The sequence below is a fragment of the Electrona antarctica genome (assembly GCF_951216825.1).
Source record: "Electrona antarctica genome assembly, chromosome: 2".
In the NCBI taxonomy this organism is placed as follows: domain Eukaryota; kingdom Metazoa; phylum Chordata; class Actinopteri; order Myctophiformes; family Myctophidae; genus Electrona; species Electrona antarctica.
In genome coordinates, this window is record NC_136807.1 from 8796087 (window position 1) to 8817733 (window position 21647).

At 42.6% G+C, this 21647-nt stretch overlaps 2 protein-coding genes across 4 annotated transcripts in view; one reads left to right on the forward strand and one right to left on the reverse strand.

Moving 5' to 3' along the window:
- LOC306936275 (guanine nucleotide-binding protein G(I)/G(S)/G(T) subunit beta-1-like) overlaps positions 1-2348 on the forward strand; it is a 35954-nt gene extending 33606 nt beyond the window's left edge. For both annotated transcript variants that reach the window (XM_079519763.1, XM_079519764.1), the window contains exon 11: positions 1825-2348. The gene's annotated coding sequence lies outside the window, so the exon portion shown is untranslated. The remainder of the gene's footprint in view (positions 1-1824) is intronic.
- Positions 2349-12562: 10214 nt separating this feature from the next.
- Positions 12563-21647, reverse strand: part of LOC306937461 (guanine nucleotide-binding protein G(I)/G(S)/G(T) subunit beta-1-like) — a 28060-nt gene continuing 18975 nt past the window's right edge. For both annotated transcript variants that reach the window (XM_079521230.1, XM_079521229.1), the window contains exons 9-11: positions 20405-20621; positions 15211-15324; positions 12563-12682 (exon numbers count right to left, since the gene is read on the reverse strand). In XM_079521230.1, the coding sequence (XP_079377356.1) occupies positions 15218-15324; positions 20405-20621 (324 nt within the window). In that variant the 3' untranslated portion in view covers positions 12563-12682; positions 15211-15217. The remainder of the gene's footprint in view (positions 12683-15210; positions 15325-20404; positions 20622-21647) is intronic.

The following is a 21647-nucleotide window of genomic DNA, read 5'->3' on the forward strand; positions in this document are numbered from 1 at the left end:
ATAGCCTGTGTTCCAATGGCTCCAATGTATAGTTATTATTTAGTCACAAGCTCTCAATACATGTCATGTAAAAAAACAGACATATTTAACCACTTTAACTTTAGCTTTCCACATTTTTCAAACGCTAGCTTGTTGTGAGCTTGTAGATAGTCTATTTTGACTCTTTTTGACACTCTTGCAGAGTATTAATTTAACCCATTTTGGGCGGGAACCCCTTTTGGTGTTAGCATTATGTTATGCTTTGAAAAATAGCAGATCTACAAGCTCATAGCATGCCACCGAGTGGCGTGCTACGAGCTTGTAGGTCTGCTATTTTTGAAAAATCGAAGAACCACTGACATAGAAACATAGCTTTTTCAGAAAACTGTCAGGATTTAGACATTTGTAGAATCGTTCCCAGGTCAAAATGGGTTAACTATGGATATATAAAGGCCCAACAGCGACGATGTGTAACACAGTGGTGAACTTGATATATACTGTATTTTGGCCAGCCTTTCTTGGATGAGCTCATGATCCATAACAATTACTGTAGTTCTCGACCCACCCACTGTTAAGGACAAGGTGCACCAAATGGAGCCCAGCCTGTGTTCTGGCTTGTGCTGCCATCTTGTGGATGAAAGGGTGCAACAACATGGACACTTGTTTTCATTGAACCAGTGTAATCTTTCAAGGTTTCTTTAGGCTAATTTATACTTTGTAGAACATCTACAACATATTTTCAACTCATTTCAAACCAAGCCTATCAATGCTCTTTCCAGTTGAAAATACAGCTTTTGTCCTAGTATGGCATGGTGACGCAGATGTTTTGTCCTAGTATGGCATGGTGACGCAGATGTTTTGTCCTAGTATGGCATGGTGACGCAGATGTTTTGTCCTAGTATGGCATGGTGACGCAGATGTTTTGTCCTAGTATGGCATGGTGACGCAGATGTTTTGTCCTAGTATGGCATGGTGACGCAGATGTTTTGTCCTAGTATGGCATGGTGACGCAGATGTTTTGTCCTAGTATGGCATGGTGACGCAGATGTTTTGTCCTAGTATGGCATGGTTGGTGACGCAGATGTTTTGTCCTAGTATGGCATGGTGACGCAGATGTTTTGTCCTAGTATGGCATGGTGACGCAGATGTTTTGTCCTAGTATGGCATGGTGACGCAGATGTTTTGTCCTAGTATGGCATGGTGACGCAGAGGTTTTGTCCTAGTATGGCATGGTTGGTGACGCAGATGTTTTGTCCTAGTATGGCATGGTTGGTGACGCAGATGTTTTGTCCTAGTATGGCATGGTGACGCAGATGTTTTGTCCTAGTATGGCATGGTGACGCAGATGTTTTGTCCTAGTATGGCATGGTGACGCAGATGTTTTGTCCTAGTATGGCATGGTTGGTGACGCAGATGTTTTGTCCTAGTATGGCATGGTTGGTGACGCAGATGTTTTGTCCTAGTATGGCATGGTGACGCAGATGTTTTGTCCTAGTATGGCATGGTGACGCAGATGTTTTGTCCTAGTATGGCATGGTGACGCAGATGTTTTGTCCTAGTATGGCATGGTGACGCAGATGTTTTGTCCTAGTATGGCATGGTGACGCAGATGTTTTGTCCTAGTATGGCATGGTGACGCAGATGTTTTGTCCTAGTATGGCATGGTTGGTGACGCAGATGTTTTGACAACACATAAACTGGGCTTTACCCTTTTCTCCGCTGCGGGGAATAGAATCTTCATTTCTCATTACTTAGATTTTTGCAACACCTGCTTGATATATGACTTCTCCTGGTAATTTATGTTTTAGAGATCTTATACCAATTCCTTTTTTCTTTTTTCCCCAGGTGGCGTTCAGACTTCTTTGAGTGGAAGACCATTCCGACATCACAACGTTCGATTTTTATTGCATATCCAATCTCCTCAAAACACCCACGATACTGACTCCAACCCCCACACCCCCGAAAAAAAACAACCGGCCACTGGCAAAAATTCTCTCCTTGTCATTTAAAAGAGCACAATTGTCTATACTCACTCAGTTTAAAAACAGAGGAATCCAGTGGGTTTGAACATGGAACAGAGCATTCCTCCTGGGACCATCGTCTGGTATCATAGTAAATAAAATATGAACACTCACTCCTGTCCTCTCAGCCCCACCTCTGTCAACACCGCCATGCAAATGTGTCACACATCCTCAAGTACTCTGTTTTGAGCGAAGGTTATTTTTACACGTCGGTGATCCAACCCAATAGATTTTTGCCCACATTTATTTTTGTATTTCATTTTTCTTTATTTTTTCTCAGAGAACTAGATCAGTGAAGTCGCATTTTAAAAATTGGGATGGAAAGCTTTTGTTGTATATCTCGTAGTCTTTACCACACCTCTTTTTTTGTTTTTAAGATTCTGTTGGTAGATTAAAGGAGCATTCAGTGATTTGAGTGATTTGGAAAACCACCCAGTCCGCCCCGGTAACAAAATGTGCACATGCACGCTCTACAGTGGGGGGAAATGCAACAGGCCAACAGCATGTGCACCAAGGCCCGCCCCCACTCGATCATGATCGGAGGAAGGCCCCTCTCATCCTGATTGGATGAAGGCTTTGCCACCCGCCACCAAAACTGAAACTAGGGTTTTTTGACACCAAGGGCTCACTGGGGACAGGGAGGAGCTCCTTATATGGTCAGCACACTCTATAGTAGGGAGGATTATCCAGAAAAAAAGAAAAAACAAGTGATATTTAGATTAAGTCAAATCACTGAATATACCTTTAACAAATTTGAAAAAAGGCGAGTTGTGTTATTTCTTTCCTCAAATTCAGCTTTATCCACTGGAGACTAAAAAAGAGGAGAGAATTTTGAGATTCACCAGGGAGTCCTTGAGCCACATTTGGGGGTCAGGCCCTTATGTACATTTAATCCCCCAAATCCTCTTTCTGGGTTGTTTTGTTTTGTTCCCACCCCCCCCCCCCCCCCCTCCCAGCCACATCCCCCCCCCCCCCCCCCTCTAGTCCACAAATCGTTGTTTGCACAAAAAGTTTAACTTTGCATATATAGAGTAATGTTTAAAGAAGTTAACTAACCAAGCACATGCTGTTTATGATAACGAATGCTCGTTTTTAAAATGAAAAACAAGACATTTTAACCATTCCTTCACCTTTTTTTTTTTTTTTTTTTTTTTTTTTTTGGTCTGATGACGATTTAGAATAATTAAATGAAGATTAACCCATCAGGTCATAATTTCTTTCATTTTCCTTTTTTATTTTTTATTTAATTTCTTCTCTGTTGACGATGGTTAGGAGCGTTGATGTGATGAATTCACACGTCTTTTTTTTGTTTGTTTTTTGGTAGGGAGTACCTCCACTTGATGCCCCGGGTTTCATTCCGGAGGTCTCTGTTTTCAACAGAGGTGCCCATTATTCTGTGCTTGGAAATGCAGTGAACTGCTCTGTGAATGACATGTTGTATAAATCAATGATTGAAAATAATGATATTGAAAGAACATTTAAGTTAAAAAAATATTTTTTTGGTTGTCTGCCATGGGTGGGTTAACTCTTAGAATCGCATGCTGTAGAATTGCTTAAAGGTGCATATGGGATTAAGTCCTTTTGATGTTTTTCTTTAAGAAAATGACCTGTTGAATATATCATTGCAATGGTATTTATATCGGGTTTTCCTTCTTTTTCCCCCCTCTTTTTCCTTTCTTGGGCTACTCTGTGCATACATGATTCAATTGAAATGTCAAAGCTATGCACTCGAGAAGAAAACACAGCTACATAAACGGTTACTTGATACTCGGCCCATACTTGGGAGGGATTCCTCAAATTAAGATGTCATATAAACATTTGAATTGTATACACGTACATGCAATCATACACACATTATGCATTTACACAAGCATACACCAACTCAAATGGAACAAATACATTTTCATTCCATCTGTAGCAAACAAATTCCACTTACGAAGAGAAAAAAAAGCATTTTATAAACGAACAGGGTTTTTTTCAGTCCTTTAATAAATAAATACAATTAAGAAAAAAAACTTGCAGCACCTGAATGGCAGAATATTCTGTCTCGTAAATAAGAGACGCTCTTTCTTTAGCAGTAGTGGCATTTTTTTTCCATTCTGTTTCTTCTCTGCGACATTCTGTACAAAACAATGTGCTGTAATTGTACGTTAGGCCTGGAGTTGGCAAAACAAATAAAAAACAAAAAACAAACATAATTAAATTCCCCTTTTCCTTTTCTCTCTTTCTCCATAATAACTGTAGAGCTCTGCACCCCATACTCTTCCCTTTTCACCTTTTGTATTTAATTTTAAAGTCAGTCACTCAGTGTACAACCGAAAGCTGGATGCAAGATAGAAACTATATTAAAATGTACTGTTATTGTCTCCACCAGGCCGAAGGCATGGGGAGAAAGTATGTTTTGCACTCCGTCCGTGTGTGTGTGTGTGTGTCCGTGTGTGTGTGTGTCCGTCCTTCCGTCCGTCTGTTACCAGCTAATCTCCGGCACCGTTAACCCGGTCGATGCCAAACTTTGCACACACACTCCCTGGATGCCAACGATGAACCTCTGCCCCACATTTTCCAGAACGGCCTGTTATAGCGCCACCATGAGGCAGCTTTTCACATTTTTACCTACAGTGGGGTCCCATATCTTTCTTCCTCAGTCTCAAAGTGACATTTATCAGGACCCAAAGGTACCTCTGTTAGACACACCCACAGACCCACCCCCAGATTCCCAGCCACACCCACAGGTTTATTTTAATGTGTGGAGTGGCCATTCAACCACCAGGTGGCTTCAAGCCATGATGAGCAGAGCTGCACTGAGTATAGCTTGCAATATGCAGTGGAGTGGTGGAAAAAGTATCACATTTTGTACTTGAGTAAAAGTATCAATACTGCAATATAGAAATACATTGAAATACATACTGTTACAAGTAACAGTCCGGTATTCAACATTTACTTGAGTAAAAGTCCAAAATATTGGTATCAAAGTGTACTTAAGAATGTCCCATTTCAAGTTTTCAAATGTATACAAATCTTTTGAAAATAGCAAATCTACAAGCTCATAATCTAGCACATCACGACGTATTGTGAGCTTGTAGATCGGCTATTTATAAATAGTCTACTATACTGAGGAAGTGGTTAATGCATGTTTTTTTATAATAATCAAAATCTCCAAAGTAACTAGTAACTAAAGTTTGCAAATAGATGTAGTGGCGTACAAATACAATATTTGCCTCTGAGATGTAGTGGAGTAGAAGTAAAAGTATTGGAAATTATGAATACTAAAGTAAAGTACAAATGCCTCAAAATTGTACAGTACAGTACTTAAGTAAATGTACTTAGTTACTTTCCACCACTGTGGAATGGTGAGTGGTGACTTTCTTAATATCATTTAAATATAAAAACTTAAATTAATTGGTTTACCATGCAGGCCAAAATAAGATTTTTTTTGTCCTAAGTCAATGGTTTTGTTATGTCATCAGGAGTAAGTCAGTAACAGTTTATATTTACCCCTGACTGTCATGTCATGAAATGTAGTGGAGTAAAAGTACAATATTTGCCTCTGAGATGTAGTGGAGTAGAAGTAAATAAAACACACATTAACAACTTCAGCCCTATACACAATTTGGCCATTTTATCTACAAGCTCACAATCACCACGGTGCGATGAAGTGTGAGCTTAGATCTGCTATTTTCAAAATATTTGTATGTATTTGAAAACTTGAAATGGAAAAAAAAAAGTTCTCTCTCTCTCTCTCAACCTGTGGCTAGTGGCTGGCTACCCCCTGCAGCCCACCTAGGCTTTTTCAGTGTGTATTCTTTGTCCAGACAGAGAGAGAGAGATAAACAAGGTTCCTTTTCAAGCAAAAAATTTAATCAAGTAAAAAGACTTTCACTAATGCTTATTGTAGAACTTTACACAAATTATTCTTCAGTGGTGGAAAAAGTACAAATGTTTTTACTTGAGTAAAAGTATCAATACTGCAATCAGCCATTTATGCCCATCTAGTTTCCCTGTAAAGTAGCTTGAAAACTTATAGTTGCATGTTGCCGTATTGGGCTTAATTGTTTTTGAAGCTTGGTTGCTTATATAAAAAAAACCAACTTGTAGCAAGCTTCACAAGCTTTGCTTTAGAGTTGATCGATTAATATAAGAATTGAGAGTTGAGATTGAGAATAATGGTATCTATCTAGTGCTATCTGGCCCTACACAGAGAAACTGTATGGGGTTCACTCAAAAACCTGAGTAGACCCCAGACATGTTTTAAAGAGAAAACAAATACCCCTTTAAACTAACTTAAAACCAAGTAGTGGAAAAAGTACTAAATGTTTTTACTTGAGTAAAAGTATCAATACTGCAATGTAGAACTATTTTGTTACAAGTAAATGTTCGTAATTCACCATTTACTTGAGTAAAAGTAAAAAGTATCAAAATGATTATAATAATTAAAAGTACAGCAGCAGTCTGGGGACGCATGGTCCTCCAGCCAGAGGTGCCTGCATGGTGGGGGTGGGGAAATGTTTTTTCTTTTCTTTTTCTATCAGTGGTGAGAGAGAGAGAGAATTTCCCACATTATTTTTGCCCTTGCAAAGTAGCCTGTAGTGCTGGTTTGCAATAGTTTGCCAAAGTTTTAAAATCAGTGTTTTATATTATACAATTTGTTTAAGTACAGAACAAATAATGTTTGTTTTTGCCATCTTTGTTGAAGAGTCTGAGAAATTATGTTTTAGTTTATTTTATGCCAGTGTTCATTTTTAGTTGGCTAAGACTAGATAGTTTAAGCAGCCTAGGCAGGCCTAAAGTTCAATGGATTGTTCAAAGACCGAGCTTAAATCAGAAATAAATTTGCTACTAAAAGTAACACTAAGACTAAGTTGCTAAAATACTTTGTCTTACTATAATTACTAAAATTACTAGGTTCCCCCTGCCGTTTACCTGTGCCAAGCAAGTGTGTGTGTGTGTGTGTGGGGGGGGGGGTTGCAGGCCTAATGTCTAACACCTAATAGGTGTCTGAGCACTAGGCCTGGCCATGCTAAAGGCAGTATAACCAGTTTCCTCAGCCTACAGCCTTCCCAATGGGCTCTATGCAGCCAACACTTCCGCGTTCAGTTTGGGCCGCCGGAACGCTTCCGGTCGGCAGAAACTCATTCACTGAGATGAGAGACTGTTGAATATTTTGTTTTACATGCTGCAATTATTCAGTTTGGCTGATTGGAGACTTCTTATTCCAATGAATTGGATTCAGTTGTAAAAGGAGCTGGCTAAACAGACTGTGTTCTTTAGCGGGTGGAAGGGGCCCGGTTGAAAAGTAATATGTAACTATATTACTCTTGATTCCAAGTAATAAGTAATGTAATATTATTACTACTTCTAAGGAGTAATAAGTAAAGTAAACATATTACTCTCCTAAGTAATATTGCCCAACACTGGGCCTAATGGAGATGGAGCTGTTCCATTCCATTCTTTTTTGTTGGTTCACTGGTTTGTTTGCTGTAGCAGACAAACTTTGTGTTTTTTTTTAATCAAATACACACACAAAGCATGCAGAGCCATTACATTAAATGATAAGTGGTATCTGTGTTTAGCTAGTTCTACTGTAAAGTACACAACTGTGAAAATGACATGATATTATCATATATCATAGTAATACATTTGTCTCCTGTGTTGACTCTACTTTGCAAAGTACACACTGATTGAATATTTTATTAACATTTGCAACAACAACTTTCTAGTTATTTTTAGTACACTTTGATAGCAATACTTTTGTACTTTTACACAAGACAAAAAATTATCAGCCTGCCGCCTGCCTGCCACAAGATCATTTCACAAGATCAAGTGTCCCCCCCAGGTATAAAGACAATAGCAAGCCCCATGCATTAATGTGTCCTGTGCCCTGGCCATAGTGCTAAAAGCAGAATAACCAGTTCCATCTCCTCACTGAAATGGATGTATTTGTAGACACAGGTCTTAACTACCAATCTTGAGAAGGTTTTTCGCATAACATTTCTTTCTAAAATGGGACATTCATTTAGTATGTATATTTATGTGATTGTGACAGTATTAGACACTTTTTTGGCAGTTTGAAATTGTGACCACTTGCTGAGGACAGGCTAAATACAGGCATTTTTGGGTACAGAGCCTGCTTTTAACTAATTATAATAATATATAAATGAAATTAATGTCATAAGAATACACAACTGTATTACAGATGTAATGTACTTAACATACAAAACAAAAGTAGAAAATACACTTTATGCATAATGTATCATTTAAAGTTTTCAATCTTTTGAAAACAGCAGATCTACATTTCCACAACTATATATATATATATATATATATATATATATATATATGAGATACTACGGTAAATTAAAATTAAAAGGTTGAGTATGGGTATATTGTTTCACTCCTTGACAGCAGCAATGACAATCCCTAAAACTGCAGTGCAAATTACTTAGCTGGAATGTATAGTTGCTGTGGCCTCTGTCCTACTGCCACCTACTGTCCATTTATTATATTACACAGTGGGTGAAAAAAACACACCCCTTAAGGCTAAACCCCACCCATCAGAGGTGTGGCTACCAGAGGTACTTTTGGCCTGAACGACATTGATGGGTACCTCTAGGTGTCAGCCCGGAAGAGACCAAGGGTATGGGACTGTAAAACTGCACTGATCTGCGTGAAACGTTGCATGCACACTCCCTAGAGGCCAAGGACAAATCTTTGACCTGCATTTTCCGCATCTGCATTTTATAGCGCCACCAGGAGGCCGACTTTTGTAAAACACTTTTTTTTATATTACTCCTCCAGATTCTGTCCAAAAATCTCACAAATCGTTACACAGTATCTCTATGGTCATGTGCTCAAGTCGGATCTGTCCGATATTTCATCCTAATTGGCTATAATTGGCTTTCACGGTTTGCAAGATTGCCCCGTTTTGAACAAAAGCCTCAAATCATGAACGCAGCATGCAATTTACTTGAAATCTTTCACACATTTTCTTACTAGGCTGAGGAACCCTTTTCACATTGGCCTGTTATAGCGCCACCAACAGGTTGGTTTTTGAAAATGCCTCAAATCATCCAATTGCCATTATAGGCGTATGAAGAAATGGCACCCTTTTCACATTGTCCTATTATAGTGCCACCAGGCACTCAACAAAATGAAGAAAATTGTTGCAAAAAACTAACAAACAAAAAAACCTGTTTATATTACTCCTAAACATTTTGCCAAACATCTCACACAGTCCTATCCTCCTGGTGGAGACCTGTGCCCAGAAGGGCACTTTTTCTAGTTTAAGATGTAATAAAAGGCAGTTTGAGATGACTTTACTGTGTTGAGTGTCATTCCACTGGCTTTTCCACTGAAGTTAGAATGTCGCAACACTGTTTGATATCCTTTGTAATTACGTTCAAGTCAAACAAGTCACATTTTTCATTCAATGTTAAATCAGTTTGTTTCTGTTCCATCATTGGGTAGAAAGACAGGTTTGGACTTTGTCTTAGTATTGATATAAAGTATGTTGCACTTGTGGGCACTAGAATCCACACGTTTCCTGTTACCCAGTAGGCAGTACTAGGCAGTGGGCACCATTATATTTATGGTGCATATTGTACACGGACGGAGTAGGTTTGTTTGCCGCTCCTTGTTCAGTTTGTGTGGATGCAGGCCACATTCCTACACTCGGGTTCAGGCGTGTAAAGGTGAGTCCTTTACGCTGTGTAAAGGTGAGTCCTTTACACTGTGTAAAGGTGAGTCCTTTACGCTGTGTAAAGGTGAGTCCTTTACGCTGTGTAAAGGTGAGTCTGCCCAACTAAATGATTTGATCTTTCGAATTACGCAAATGAGAACCCATTTTAGGGTTCTTTTAGGCAGCCACCAATAAGCTGAGAAGAAACGTACTCCAATAACAACTTTCAATTTAAATCTGTTTATTTTAATGCTTTATTCTCGTCTTTGCCAAGTCAACAGGCCGGTGTTATGCCGGCAGGAAGGAGAGTATACCGCTCTATGTTCATTCTCGGAGGGAAGGTGAGCCTACGACTAAAGCCCTAAACACACCAAAGGGTCACCATGCAACTCCTTGGGTCCGCTAAAACCGTCTTGACCCTTTTGTGTGGTTTGGGCCATTGAATTCCATGCGTTGAATCACTAGGGTCAACGTGCAACAGACGTATCACTCCGCAGGGACAACGCTAAAACCGGCTTGACCCTTTGGTGTGGATAGGGCTTAAAGGTGCTCACTCTGTCCTGCAAGTCACCTTGGAGTGGATGCTACACACATTAAAGGACTTGAGCCTCCTCAGGAGGTACAGTCTGCTCTCCTCAGGAGGTACAGTCTGCTCTCCTCAGGAGGTACAGTCTGCTCTCCTCAGGAGGTACAGTCTGCTCTGTCCCTTTACCTCCTCAGGAGGTACAGTCTGCTCTGTCACATTAAAGGACTTGAGCCTCCTCAGGAGGTACAGTCTGCTCTGTCCCTTTACCTCCTCAGGAGGTACAGTCTGCTCTGTCCCTTTGAGCCTCCTCAGGAGGTACAGTCTGCTCTGTCCCTTTGAGCCTCCTCAGGAGGTACAGTCTGCTCTGTCCCTTTTTGTAGACAGCATCTGTGTTGTCTCTCCAATCCAGATGTTTGTTCAGGTGGACACAGAGGAACTTGTAGGAGTCCACAATTTCAACCTCTTCCCCCTGGATGGTGATGGGTACTGGGGTCGTCCTTTTGCTCCGTCTGGTGTCTATCACCAGCTCTTTGGTCTTCTTGATGTTCAAAAGAAGGTGATTTTGTTCAGCCCAACTGATGAAGTTATCCACCACACCTCTGTACTCTGTCAATGTTCTCCGTAATACAACCCACAATGGAGGAGTCATCTGAGAACTCCTGGAGATGGCATGTTCCAGTCTTGAAGCTGAAGTCATAAGTGTAGATGATGAACAGGAAAGGTGACAGAACAGTTCCCTGGGGTACTCCAGCGCTTCCCATTGCCACGTCGGACTTGTTTCCGGACGTACTGTGGCCTCAGTAGCCAGCCAGCCACCCAAAATTTGAGAGGACCTGTGATGTATGTGTGATGTACGACCAGCTGGACCTGACGTGGACCAGGCCCCTCCACGGAGCCCACCACAAGTGTGACCGTGGACCCGGCCTCCTCACAGAGCACGACCATGGAATGCTATCATATTATTACACCACTTCACACAGGTGTGATTTTTAATTATTTTAGGGCCTGCAAAGCCCTGCAAGGGGTTGTGGGGGGAGTGGCACCATGAGTTGTGCTGGGATATGGGCTGGAGGGCTACGGGGAGGCTGTTGAAAAATAGACTGAACTCATTGGCTTTCTCCAGATTGCCCTCCACTGGTCGGCTGGTGGATTGCTTGTGGCTTGTTCTTAAAGGACCACTTCACCACTTTTCAACCTATCTTCATATAATAGGTCCTCACTAATAATCATGATAAAATGGCACAATTTTTTTCTACTCAGTCTGTCTCATAGGAGGGCTGTGGACAGTTCAGAAACCCGTCCACCAGTGACATCATCGTTAAGCCGATTTTTTTTTAAACAATATTTTTTCACAAAAATGTTTTATTATCGTGAGAACGATGGCTTCCATTTTCGCATTGCAACTTTTCAGGACTAGAAAGCCTGCAGTTTCTATTCGTTTGGATTCCCCATCGATGATGTCACATGGTGGCCGGGTTTCTGAACTTCCCACAGCCATCCTATGAACACAGACAGAGTAGATTTTTTTTTGCCATTTTATCATGATTATTAGTGAGGACCTTATATGAAGATAGGTTGAAAAGTGGTGAAGTGGTCCTTTAAGACCCTTCCACACCTCCCGCACATTATTCCGTGCCAGACTCTCCTCTACCTTCCTCCTGTAGGTGTCTTTTGCCTCACTTATCCTCCTTGAAGGCTCTCTTCTTTTGGTTGAGAAGGTCCTTCAAGTCACCAGTGACCCAGAAGAGGGTTTGTTGTTCGGAAAGCAACGTACAGTTTTGGTGGGTACAACAGCATCCACACAGAATTGTACATAAGTCAGTAATACAGTCTGTCAATCCATCTATCCCCTCTGTGTAACTCATAGAAAACTCCCCAGTCCGTATAGCCTCAAAACAACCCCTCAGCACCTCATTGGCCTCTGGTGACCACTCTCTCACTGTCATAGTGGTCACTGGCAGTTGTTTTACCATGGGTGTGTATAGGGATGTGAGGTGGACAAGGTTGTGGTCAGATCCACCCAGCTTGGGCAGTGCTGTGCATTTATATGCATTCTTGACATTTGCATAGAATAGTGTCCTGTCCTCTCTCGTAGTGCAGCTCACAAACTGATAGAAAGTGGGCAGGGTCTTTGAGAGTGATGCGTGGTTGAAGTCACCTGACACTGCCATTAACCCATTTTGACCTGAGATCAGATTATAAATATGAGTACCACAGACGAAAAACAGTCTAAGTCCAAATTTCAGACTGACCCCTCCACGAAAAGGCCTCGTTGTCCTGACCCCTTATCTATCATTTATACATTATGGATAAATAGTGTGGACTAGGACTGTTTTGTCTGTGTCTGTGGCATTGGTTCTTGTGAGGGGTTGTGGGGGTTGGAGTCAGTATCGTGGGTGTTTTGAGGAGATTGGATATGCAATAGAAATCGAACGTTGTGATGTCGGAATGGTCTTCCACTCAAAGAAGTCTGAACGCCACCTGGGGAAAAAAGAAAAAAGGAATTGGTATAAGATCTCTAAAACATAAATTACCAGGAGAAGTCATAATATATCAAGCAGGTGTTGCAAAAATCTAAGTAATGAGAAATGAAGATTCTATTCCCCCAGCGGAGAAAAGGGTAAAGCTGTCAGGAGTGAGTACGGATGTGGACCCAAATGCAGGCGACAGCAGGCAGAGCAATAAACTTAGAAGGATTTATTAAATAAACTGAGGTTCTTCCATAAACAGGGCAAAGAAGGCAGGAAACATCACCGAAAACATACAGGAACTCACACAACAGGGAGCTATGAACCAACAAGAACACACTGCAAACACAGGACTTAAATACACACAGGAAAACAGGGCACAGGTGGAACCAAAATACAATCAACACTAGGATAGGCTGGGGGACTAAAAGGACACAGGTGGAAACAATGACAATTTACAAGGTAGGTTAGACAAGGTAACTAACAGTAACTAGGAAGACAGGAAACACTAGGAACAATACTACAAAATAAGATACACAAAACCAGGGCAACAACAGAGTAACAGAAAACCAAAACCAAAGAGAAACAGTCAGGAACACATGCGCAAATACATCCAAAACAGTGAAATGACAGAAATACATATTAAAGTCCAAAATCTAAATAAGGACAGTCAAAGTTCACGGTCCGAGGAGCGGATCGTGACAAAAGCCCAGTTTATGTGTTGTCAAAACATCTGCGTCACCATGCCATACTAGGACAAAAGCTGTATTTTCAACTGGAAAGAGCATTGATAGGCTTGGTTTGAAATGAGTTGAAAATATGTTGTAGATGTTCTACAAAGTATAAATTAGCCTAAAGAAACCTTGAAAGATTACACTGGTTCAATGAAAACAAGTGTCCATGCTGTTGCACCCTTTCATCCCCCAGATGGCAGCACAAGCCAGAACACAGGCTGGGCTCCATTTGGTGCACCTTGTCCTTAACAGTGGGTGGGTCGAGAACTACAGTAATTGTTATGGATCATGAGCTCATCTAAGAAAGGCTGGCCAAAATACAGTATATATCAAGTTCACCACTGTGTCACATATCTTCGCTGTTGAGCCTTTATATCTTTATATATTTAACCCATTTTGACCTGAGATCAGATTCTAAAAATGTCTTCTACATCCTGACAGTTTTCTGAAAAAGCTATGTTTCTATGTCAGTGGTTCTTCGATTTTTCAAAAATAGCAGACCTACAAGCTCGTAGCGCGCCACTCGGTGGCGCGCTATGAGCTTGTAGATCTGCTATTTTTCAATAGCTAAAGCATAACATAATGCTAACACCAAAAGGGGTTCCCGCCCAAAATGGGTTAAATTAATACTCTGCAAGAGTGTCAAAAAGAGTCAAAATAGACTATCTACAAGCTCACAACAAGCTAGCGTTTGAAAAATGTGGAAAGCTAAAGTTAAAGTGGTTAAATATGTCTGTTTGTTTTTTACATGACATGTATTGAGAGCTTGTGACTAAATAATAACTATACATTGGAGCCATTGGAACACAGGTTATTTTGTCCATTTCCTGAAAAGTAACAGTATTGGACAAACAAAAGAAATGTTGTCTGAGAAGTAACCCAAGACTATATCTGTTGACAGAGATTGTTCTCACAGCCATTTCACTATAGGAGGCGAGTAGCAGTGAGGCCACATGGTCTTAACCCATTTTGGGTGGGAACCCCTTTTGGTGTTAGCATTATGTTATGCTTTAGCTATTGAAAAATAGCAGATCTACAAGCTCATATCGTGCTACGAGCTTGTAGGTCTGCTATTTTTGAAAAATTGAAGAACGACCGACATAGAAACATAGCTATTTCAATATATCCATCAACTACGTAGAATAATCAGTGTTGTCAAAGTTACTCTAAATTAAATTACTACTATTATTACTAGTTACTTTAAAAAAAAAAGTTATATTATTACTTTACTTTTACTCCCTGCCAAAAGTAACTACTTACTTATTACTTATTACAGTCTACCATTATAAATAAACACTCAAACCCACAGGCTGGTGAAAATAGTAACTAGTAAATATAGTAAATATATCTTTTTATATTATTACTCATCATTAGAGAGATGACTTCCGCACACCCGGTTTAGCAGGTGCGTACAGGTCCTGGCAGAGCAGCAAACGTTTTAGAGAAGGAGGAGAGACCCGCACACCGCCATTTTTACTCAAAATGTAAAAGTAACTAGTTACTTTACTGGTAAAAAAGTAATATTACTGAAAGTAACTAGTTACTTAAGTAACAACACTGAGACTAATGCACCACAATGTCTCTCTTGGTTTCTTTCCCCCTTAATATCTGTTATTCAGAAGTCTGATTTAAGCATATAAAAAAATAAATCATGGAACACGTGGTTAATTAAGGGAGTTTTAAAAATGTTGGTGATACTGAGAGATTGAACTCTGTAATAAAACTCTGTAATACTGTAATTCTTAAGTCCTAGTGATTGATTGGCGGGTGAAAAGTTTGCGTGAGGAATGCAGAGAGTGGTGCTTACCTTCAGACTAGTTCCAGACCTTGAGGAAGCTGTCCCAGGACCCTGTTGCCACAGCCATGCCGTCTTCAGTCGTACCAATGCAGCTACAACGGTTGTCATGCCCAGCCAGGACACCTGCAGAGAGAGAGAGAGAGAGAGAGAGAGATAGAGTGAGAGAGCTGTCAGATGCATCTGGGCCACGACCCGTGCTCATAACACATTTAAAAACAGTTGTCATTATTAGCCGTGATGGTGAGATAATCTCGGGGGAAGTTCAGTGTACTCAACGATCAACGAACATCAGTTTGGATGATGAGGACAAAAGATGTGGCGATACACCCATTTACCTTCGCAACAGACTGATGTATGGCTTATGCATGAGATGTATAGCTGATGCAAGCTCGCAATGCATTTCCAATGGGACTCACATGGTTTGACACACCATTTGTGTTGTATGAGGGGGTGGGGGGCCCAGGGCAGTAGAGGGACTGCTGCAGCCTCCCCTACCCACAGCAGTGCTGCAGCCTCCCCTACCCACAGCAGAATGGGTGCAGTAGAAGGAGTGCTGCAGCCTCCCCTACCCACAGCAGAATGGGTGCAGTAGAAGGAGTGCTGCAGCCTCCTCTACCCACAGCAGAATGGGTGCAGTAGAAGGAGTGCTGCAGCCTCCCCTACCCACAGCAGAGTGGGTGCAGTAGAGGGAGTGCTGCAGCCTCCTCTACCCACAGCAGAATGGGTGCAGTAGAGGGACTGCTGCAGCCTCCCCTACCCACAGCAGTGCTGCAGCCTCCCCTCCCCACAGCAGAATGGGTGCAGTAGAAGGAGTGCTGCAGCCTCCCCTCCCCTACCCACAGCAGTGCTGCAGCCTCCCCTCCCCACAGCAGAGTGGGTGCAGTAGAAGGACTGCTGCAGCCTCCCCTCCCCTCCCCTACCCACAGCAGTGCTGCAGCCTCCCCTACCCACAGCAGAGTGGGTGCAGTAGAAGGACTGCTGCAGCCTCCCCTCCCCTACCCACAGCAGTGCTGCAGCCCCCCCTACCCACAGCCTCACCTGCACTAGGAGCGGAAGGGCCCCCTGCGTTCAAAACATGAATACTTTACAGCTATCGACCGCATAGTATGTTGTGGATCAGATGAGAGACGCATCTAGGGCAGGCTGCTTCCAGATTATCCGATTATCTGCAGATGTATCTGATCCAACTGGCCGACCAGGGTTATTGGCGTTAACTTAAACCGAAAGAGATACTCATACGTAGCTTGCAGAGTTAGTTCAGGTCAGGTACTGTATACTCGAGCTCAAGGGACATTAATGTATTCGAGGGGTTAATATGCTGCATTTCTACGTGGGTATATACAGTGTTTGCAAGACCCACACGTCATACGCTGATGTGGCAGTCAGCTGACCAATTAGGCCCGGGTATTTAAGCTCACCTAAGCCAAATTCCATTGCCCAAAATCTCGGCCGCTCGCTCGCTCGCTCGCTCACACTCGCTCGCTCCAGCATGGAGATCACATAACGTCAGTGCCGAATGTAAATCGTTGCAGTTTGTTAATTAACAGAGTTCAATCTAGCTATTAAAAGCACGTATTTAAAGACCTCCATGTAAGTTGTGAAGTCCACAATATGGTAACATATTTCGCCAGCTCACCAATTTCACCATAATTTGCCATGCTGGAGTGACCGAGTGTGAGTGAGCGAGTGGCCGAGATTTTGGGTATTGTAATTTGGCTCTAGACTGCATGCATTCTTCCTGCCTTCCTCTGCATATGGTTCCTGGTTGTTGTTATGCACCGTTTGCTCCCACCGCCACCCCAGCACCACCGGTGGGCTCTGTTATTTCTGTTCCCCATGGGGGATTGTTATTGTATATCTATCTCCCTTTATGTTTAATGATGGTGTTTAGTTGTGCCGAGCAGGAAGAAAATTGCAGCAGAGCCGAACGCCAAGATAGTATATTATATGCACACTTGTATTCTGATTCTATAATATTGGTTAAATCTATTCGTGAGTTATCTGACTGAACTGATACTAAAAGAAAAACGAAAGAAAAACCAAACACTGAAATGTACGCTGTAAAACTCAACTGAAACTGATGACATATAATTGCATGTAAAATCATCTTTCTTTCACCGCTATGTCATGAATTCATTCATTCATCCTATAATCCATTTAGCTGAACTGAAAAAGTTCATAAGGTACAAAAATAAAAAGATACATAAGACGACAGTTGCTGTAATGTGACACTCCTGTCATTTTCGTCCTATTTGAGGTGTTCTGCATAGTGGTACACAGCATGGGCCCAGGGCAGCATGCATGAGTATGAGTATCTCTTTCGGTTTAAGTTAAACACCAATAACACCAATAACCAACACCAATAACCCTGGTCGGCCAGTTGGATCAGATACATCTGCAGATAATCGGATAATCTGGAAGCAGCCTGCCCTAGATGCGTCTCTCATCTGATCCACAACATACTATGCGGTCGATAGCTGTAAAGTATTCATGTTTTGAACGCAGGGGGCCCTTCCGCTCCTAGTGCAGGTGAGGCTGTGGGTAGGGGAGGGTAGGCTGCAGCACTCCTTCTACTGCACCCATTCTGCTGTGGGTAGGGGAGGCTGCAGCACTCCTTCTACTGCACCCATTCTGCTGTGGGTAGGGGAGGCTGCAGCACTGCTGTGGGTAGGGGAGGGGAGGCTGCAGCAGTCCCTCTACTGCACCCATTCTGCTCTCACAGCCCTTTCTGGGGTGCATACTTAGTTTAGACTAGTCATTGGTTAGACATAAGGTTGGTGAGGGGTGCGTTAAGCCATTTTGACCTGACGTAAAAAAAATAAAATAAAAAACTTTCGCTCTGAAAGAATATGTATTCAAAGATTTGTGCCGCATTTTTACGATTTTTCAAAAATAGCAGACCTACAAGCTCGTAGCGCGCCACTCTGTGTAGCGCTCGTAGCGCGCCGCTACCGAGTGTCCACTCGGTAGCACGTGTCCACCATCCCCCCTTCGACCGTGTGGCAGATTCTTTGCGTGTGTGTGTGTGTGTGTGTGTGTGTGATATAATTAGCTTATTGGATAATGGGTGTGTGTGCGTGCACAAAGTACTGATTTATAAAAATCAGTTGTCTTCCCAAATGGTGTGGTCTTGAGCACCATCTGCTCAAGACCAATGGTCTGTTCAAATATTACTTCCACTTCTAGATCTATTTGTACAGCTCCATAAATATTTTACATGACCAAGCTTAACCAAGTGCTTCTCGGTGCTACACACTTCACTCTCTGGTCCTCACTAAACCTTCATTAACCCATTTTGACCTGAGATCAGATTTCTAAAAATGTCTTTTCTGAAAAAGCTGTGTTTCTATGTCAGTGGTTCTTCGATTTGTCAAAAATAGCAGACCTACAAGCTCGTAGCGCGCCACTCGGTGGCGATTAAATTCCCCCGGTCCTCACTAAACCTTCACTAAATTCCTCCGGTCCTCACTAAACCTTCACTAAATTCCCCTGGTCCTCACAAAACCTTCATTAAATTCCCCTGGTCCTCACTAAACCTTCACTAAATTCCCCTGGTCCTCACTAAACCTTCACTAAATTCCCCTGGTCTTCACTAAATTCCCCTGGTCCTCACTAAACCTTCACTAAATTCCCCTGGTCCTCACAAAACCTTCATTAAATTCCCCTGGTCCTCACTAAACCTTCACTAAATTCCCCTGGTCCTCACTAAACCTTCACTAAATTCCCCTGGTCCTCACAAAACCTTCACTAAATTCCCCTGGTCCTCACAAAACCTTCACTAAATTCCTCACTAAACCTTCACTAAATTCCCCTGGTCCTCACAAAACCTTCACTAAATTCCCCTGGTCCTCACAAAACCTTCACTAAATTCCCCTGGTCCTCACAAAAACCTTCACTAAATTCCCCTGGTCCTCACTAAACCTTCACTAAATTCCCCTGGTCCTCACTAAACCTTCACTAAATTCCCCTGGTCCTCACTAAATTCCCCTGGTCCTCACTAAACCTTCACTAAATTCCCCTGGTCCTCACTACATTCCCCTGGTCCTCACTAAACCTTCATTAAATTCCCCTGGTCCTCACTAAACCTTCACTAAATTCCCCTGGTCCTCACTAAACCTTCACTAAATTCCCCTGGTCCTCACTAAACCTTCACTAAATTCCCCTGGTCCTCACTAAACCTTCACTAAATTCCCCTGGTCCTCACTAAACCTTCATTAAATTACCCCGGTCCTCACTAAACCTTCACTAAATTCCCCTGGTCCTCACTAAATTCCCCTGGTCCTCACTAAACCTTCACTAAATTCCCCTGGTCCTCACTAAATTCCCCTGGTCCTCACTAAACCTTCATTAAATTCCCCTGGTCCTCACTAAACCTTCACTAAATTCCCCTGGTCCTCACTAAACCTTCACTAAATTCCCCTGGTCCTCACTAAACCTTCACTAAATTCCCCTGGTCCTCACTAAACCTTCACTAAATTCCCCTGGTCCTCACTAAACCTAAATTAAATTACCCCGGTCCTCACTAAACCTTCACTAAATTCCCCTGGTCCTCACTAAACCTTCACTAAATTCCCCTGGTCCTCACTAAATTCCCCTGGTCCTCACTAAACCTTCACTAAATTCCCCTTGTCCTCACTAAATTCCCCTGGTCCTCACTAAACCTTCACTAAATTCCCCTGGTCCTCACTAAATTCCCCTGGTCCTCACTAAATTCCCCCGGTCCTCACTAAATTCCCCTGGTCCTCACTAAATTCCCCCGTCCTCACTAAACCTTCACTAAATTCCCCTGGTCCTCACTAAATTCCCCTGGTCCTCACTAAACCTTCACTAAATTCCCCCGGTCCTCACAAAACCTTCATTAAATTCCCCTGGTCCTCACAAAACCTTCACTAAATTCCCCTGGTCCTCACAAAACCTTCACTAAATTCCCCTGGTCCTCACTAAACCTTCACTAAATTCCCCTGGTCCTAAATTTAAACCAGGTTTAGTGTATCACAACAAAGTACATCCCACTGAACGTCCAGTTCTAAAACGACCCAAACACCAGGGCGCATATCATAAAAACACTATTCCGTTCAAATTATGACTCCCCAGTTCATGGGGCATGTGGGCTTGTAACACAATTATCAGATGGTAAGCCCCGTCCTACGGTGAAGAGTTCTGAAAACGTGTCCACCATCCCCCCTTCGACCCTGTGGCTCACCTGCACGGTCGCCCTTGAGGACATCCCAGATATTGGCGTTGAAGTCGTCGTAGCCGGCCAACAGCAGGCGGCCGCTCTTGGAGAACGAGATCGAGGTGATGCCGGCGATGATGTTTTTATCGGAGAAGATCACCATCTCCTGGTCGGCACGCAGGTCATACAGCCGGCAGGTGTTGTCGTCCGAGCCCGAGCAAAAAGCGTTGCCGTTGGGGAAGAACTGGAGAAGAGAGGTTGGGAGAATGTAATCCGGATCAGAGGTGTAATGGTATGGTAATATTTTAATGGCGTTATGAGCGGGCACGCATGTGTGCACAGAACGGCTGATAGCCTAGTAGTGTATGAGAGTTTTAGACACACACTAGGGCTTTCACTTCTAGTGATTTCTACTAGTTGACTAGTTGTTTAACCCATTTTGACCTGAGATCAGATTCTTCAATAGTCGACTAGTTGCTTAAAGCCGCACGCACGCACACACGCACGCACGCACGCACGCACGCACACACACACACACGCACACAAAGTAATGAGACTACTTCTTTACTGCACAGTAGCGAAACAAAAAAGTTTGCTTTAAGTTTGGAGAAATCTTTGAGAATTCTTGTTGCATGCATTGCAAACAGAACACCACAGAAGCAACAGGCTACTGGAGCCATACTGCTGTGTTGCCTTGACACTGTGCATGAGAACACTCATCAGGTAAACAGTTAAACCTGTTGTCATGCAAAGCATCCATTTGATTTTTGGTACTCGACACGTCATGAATCTAGTGGGGCGCGCTCTCCGCGTTACGTTAAGTAAACACTGGTGCGTTACTTCAGTGTTTCCCAACCTATGTGCCGCGGCACTTTAGTGTGCCGTTTGAAATGGCCAGGTGTGCCGTTAGATTTGAGTGAAAGTAACCCCCGTCCATTGTTGCGTCGTTGTTGTTGCTGCCCAACGTCCATTCAGTAAAACGACCCTCGGCCATAGAAATGTTAATGCATGCTAATGTATGGCTGACGACGGCACCGCCAGCGTCAGCCCCGCGCCGCCTGGGCGCCTACAAAGAAAGCCACTGCCAGACTGTAACGTGAGGAGTAGCCTACATGAAATTTGGCTTCACGTTTACTGGGGATACATCTAATCCGATTCCACTGTGCATCGTTTGTGGAGACAAGCTTGCAAACAGCGCTATGGTTCCCAGTAAGCTGAAGCAGCGTCCCCTTGAAACCAACCATGATCAACTCGCTACCAGGACAAATAC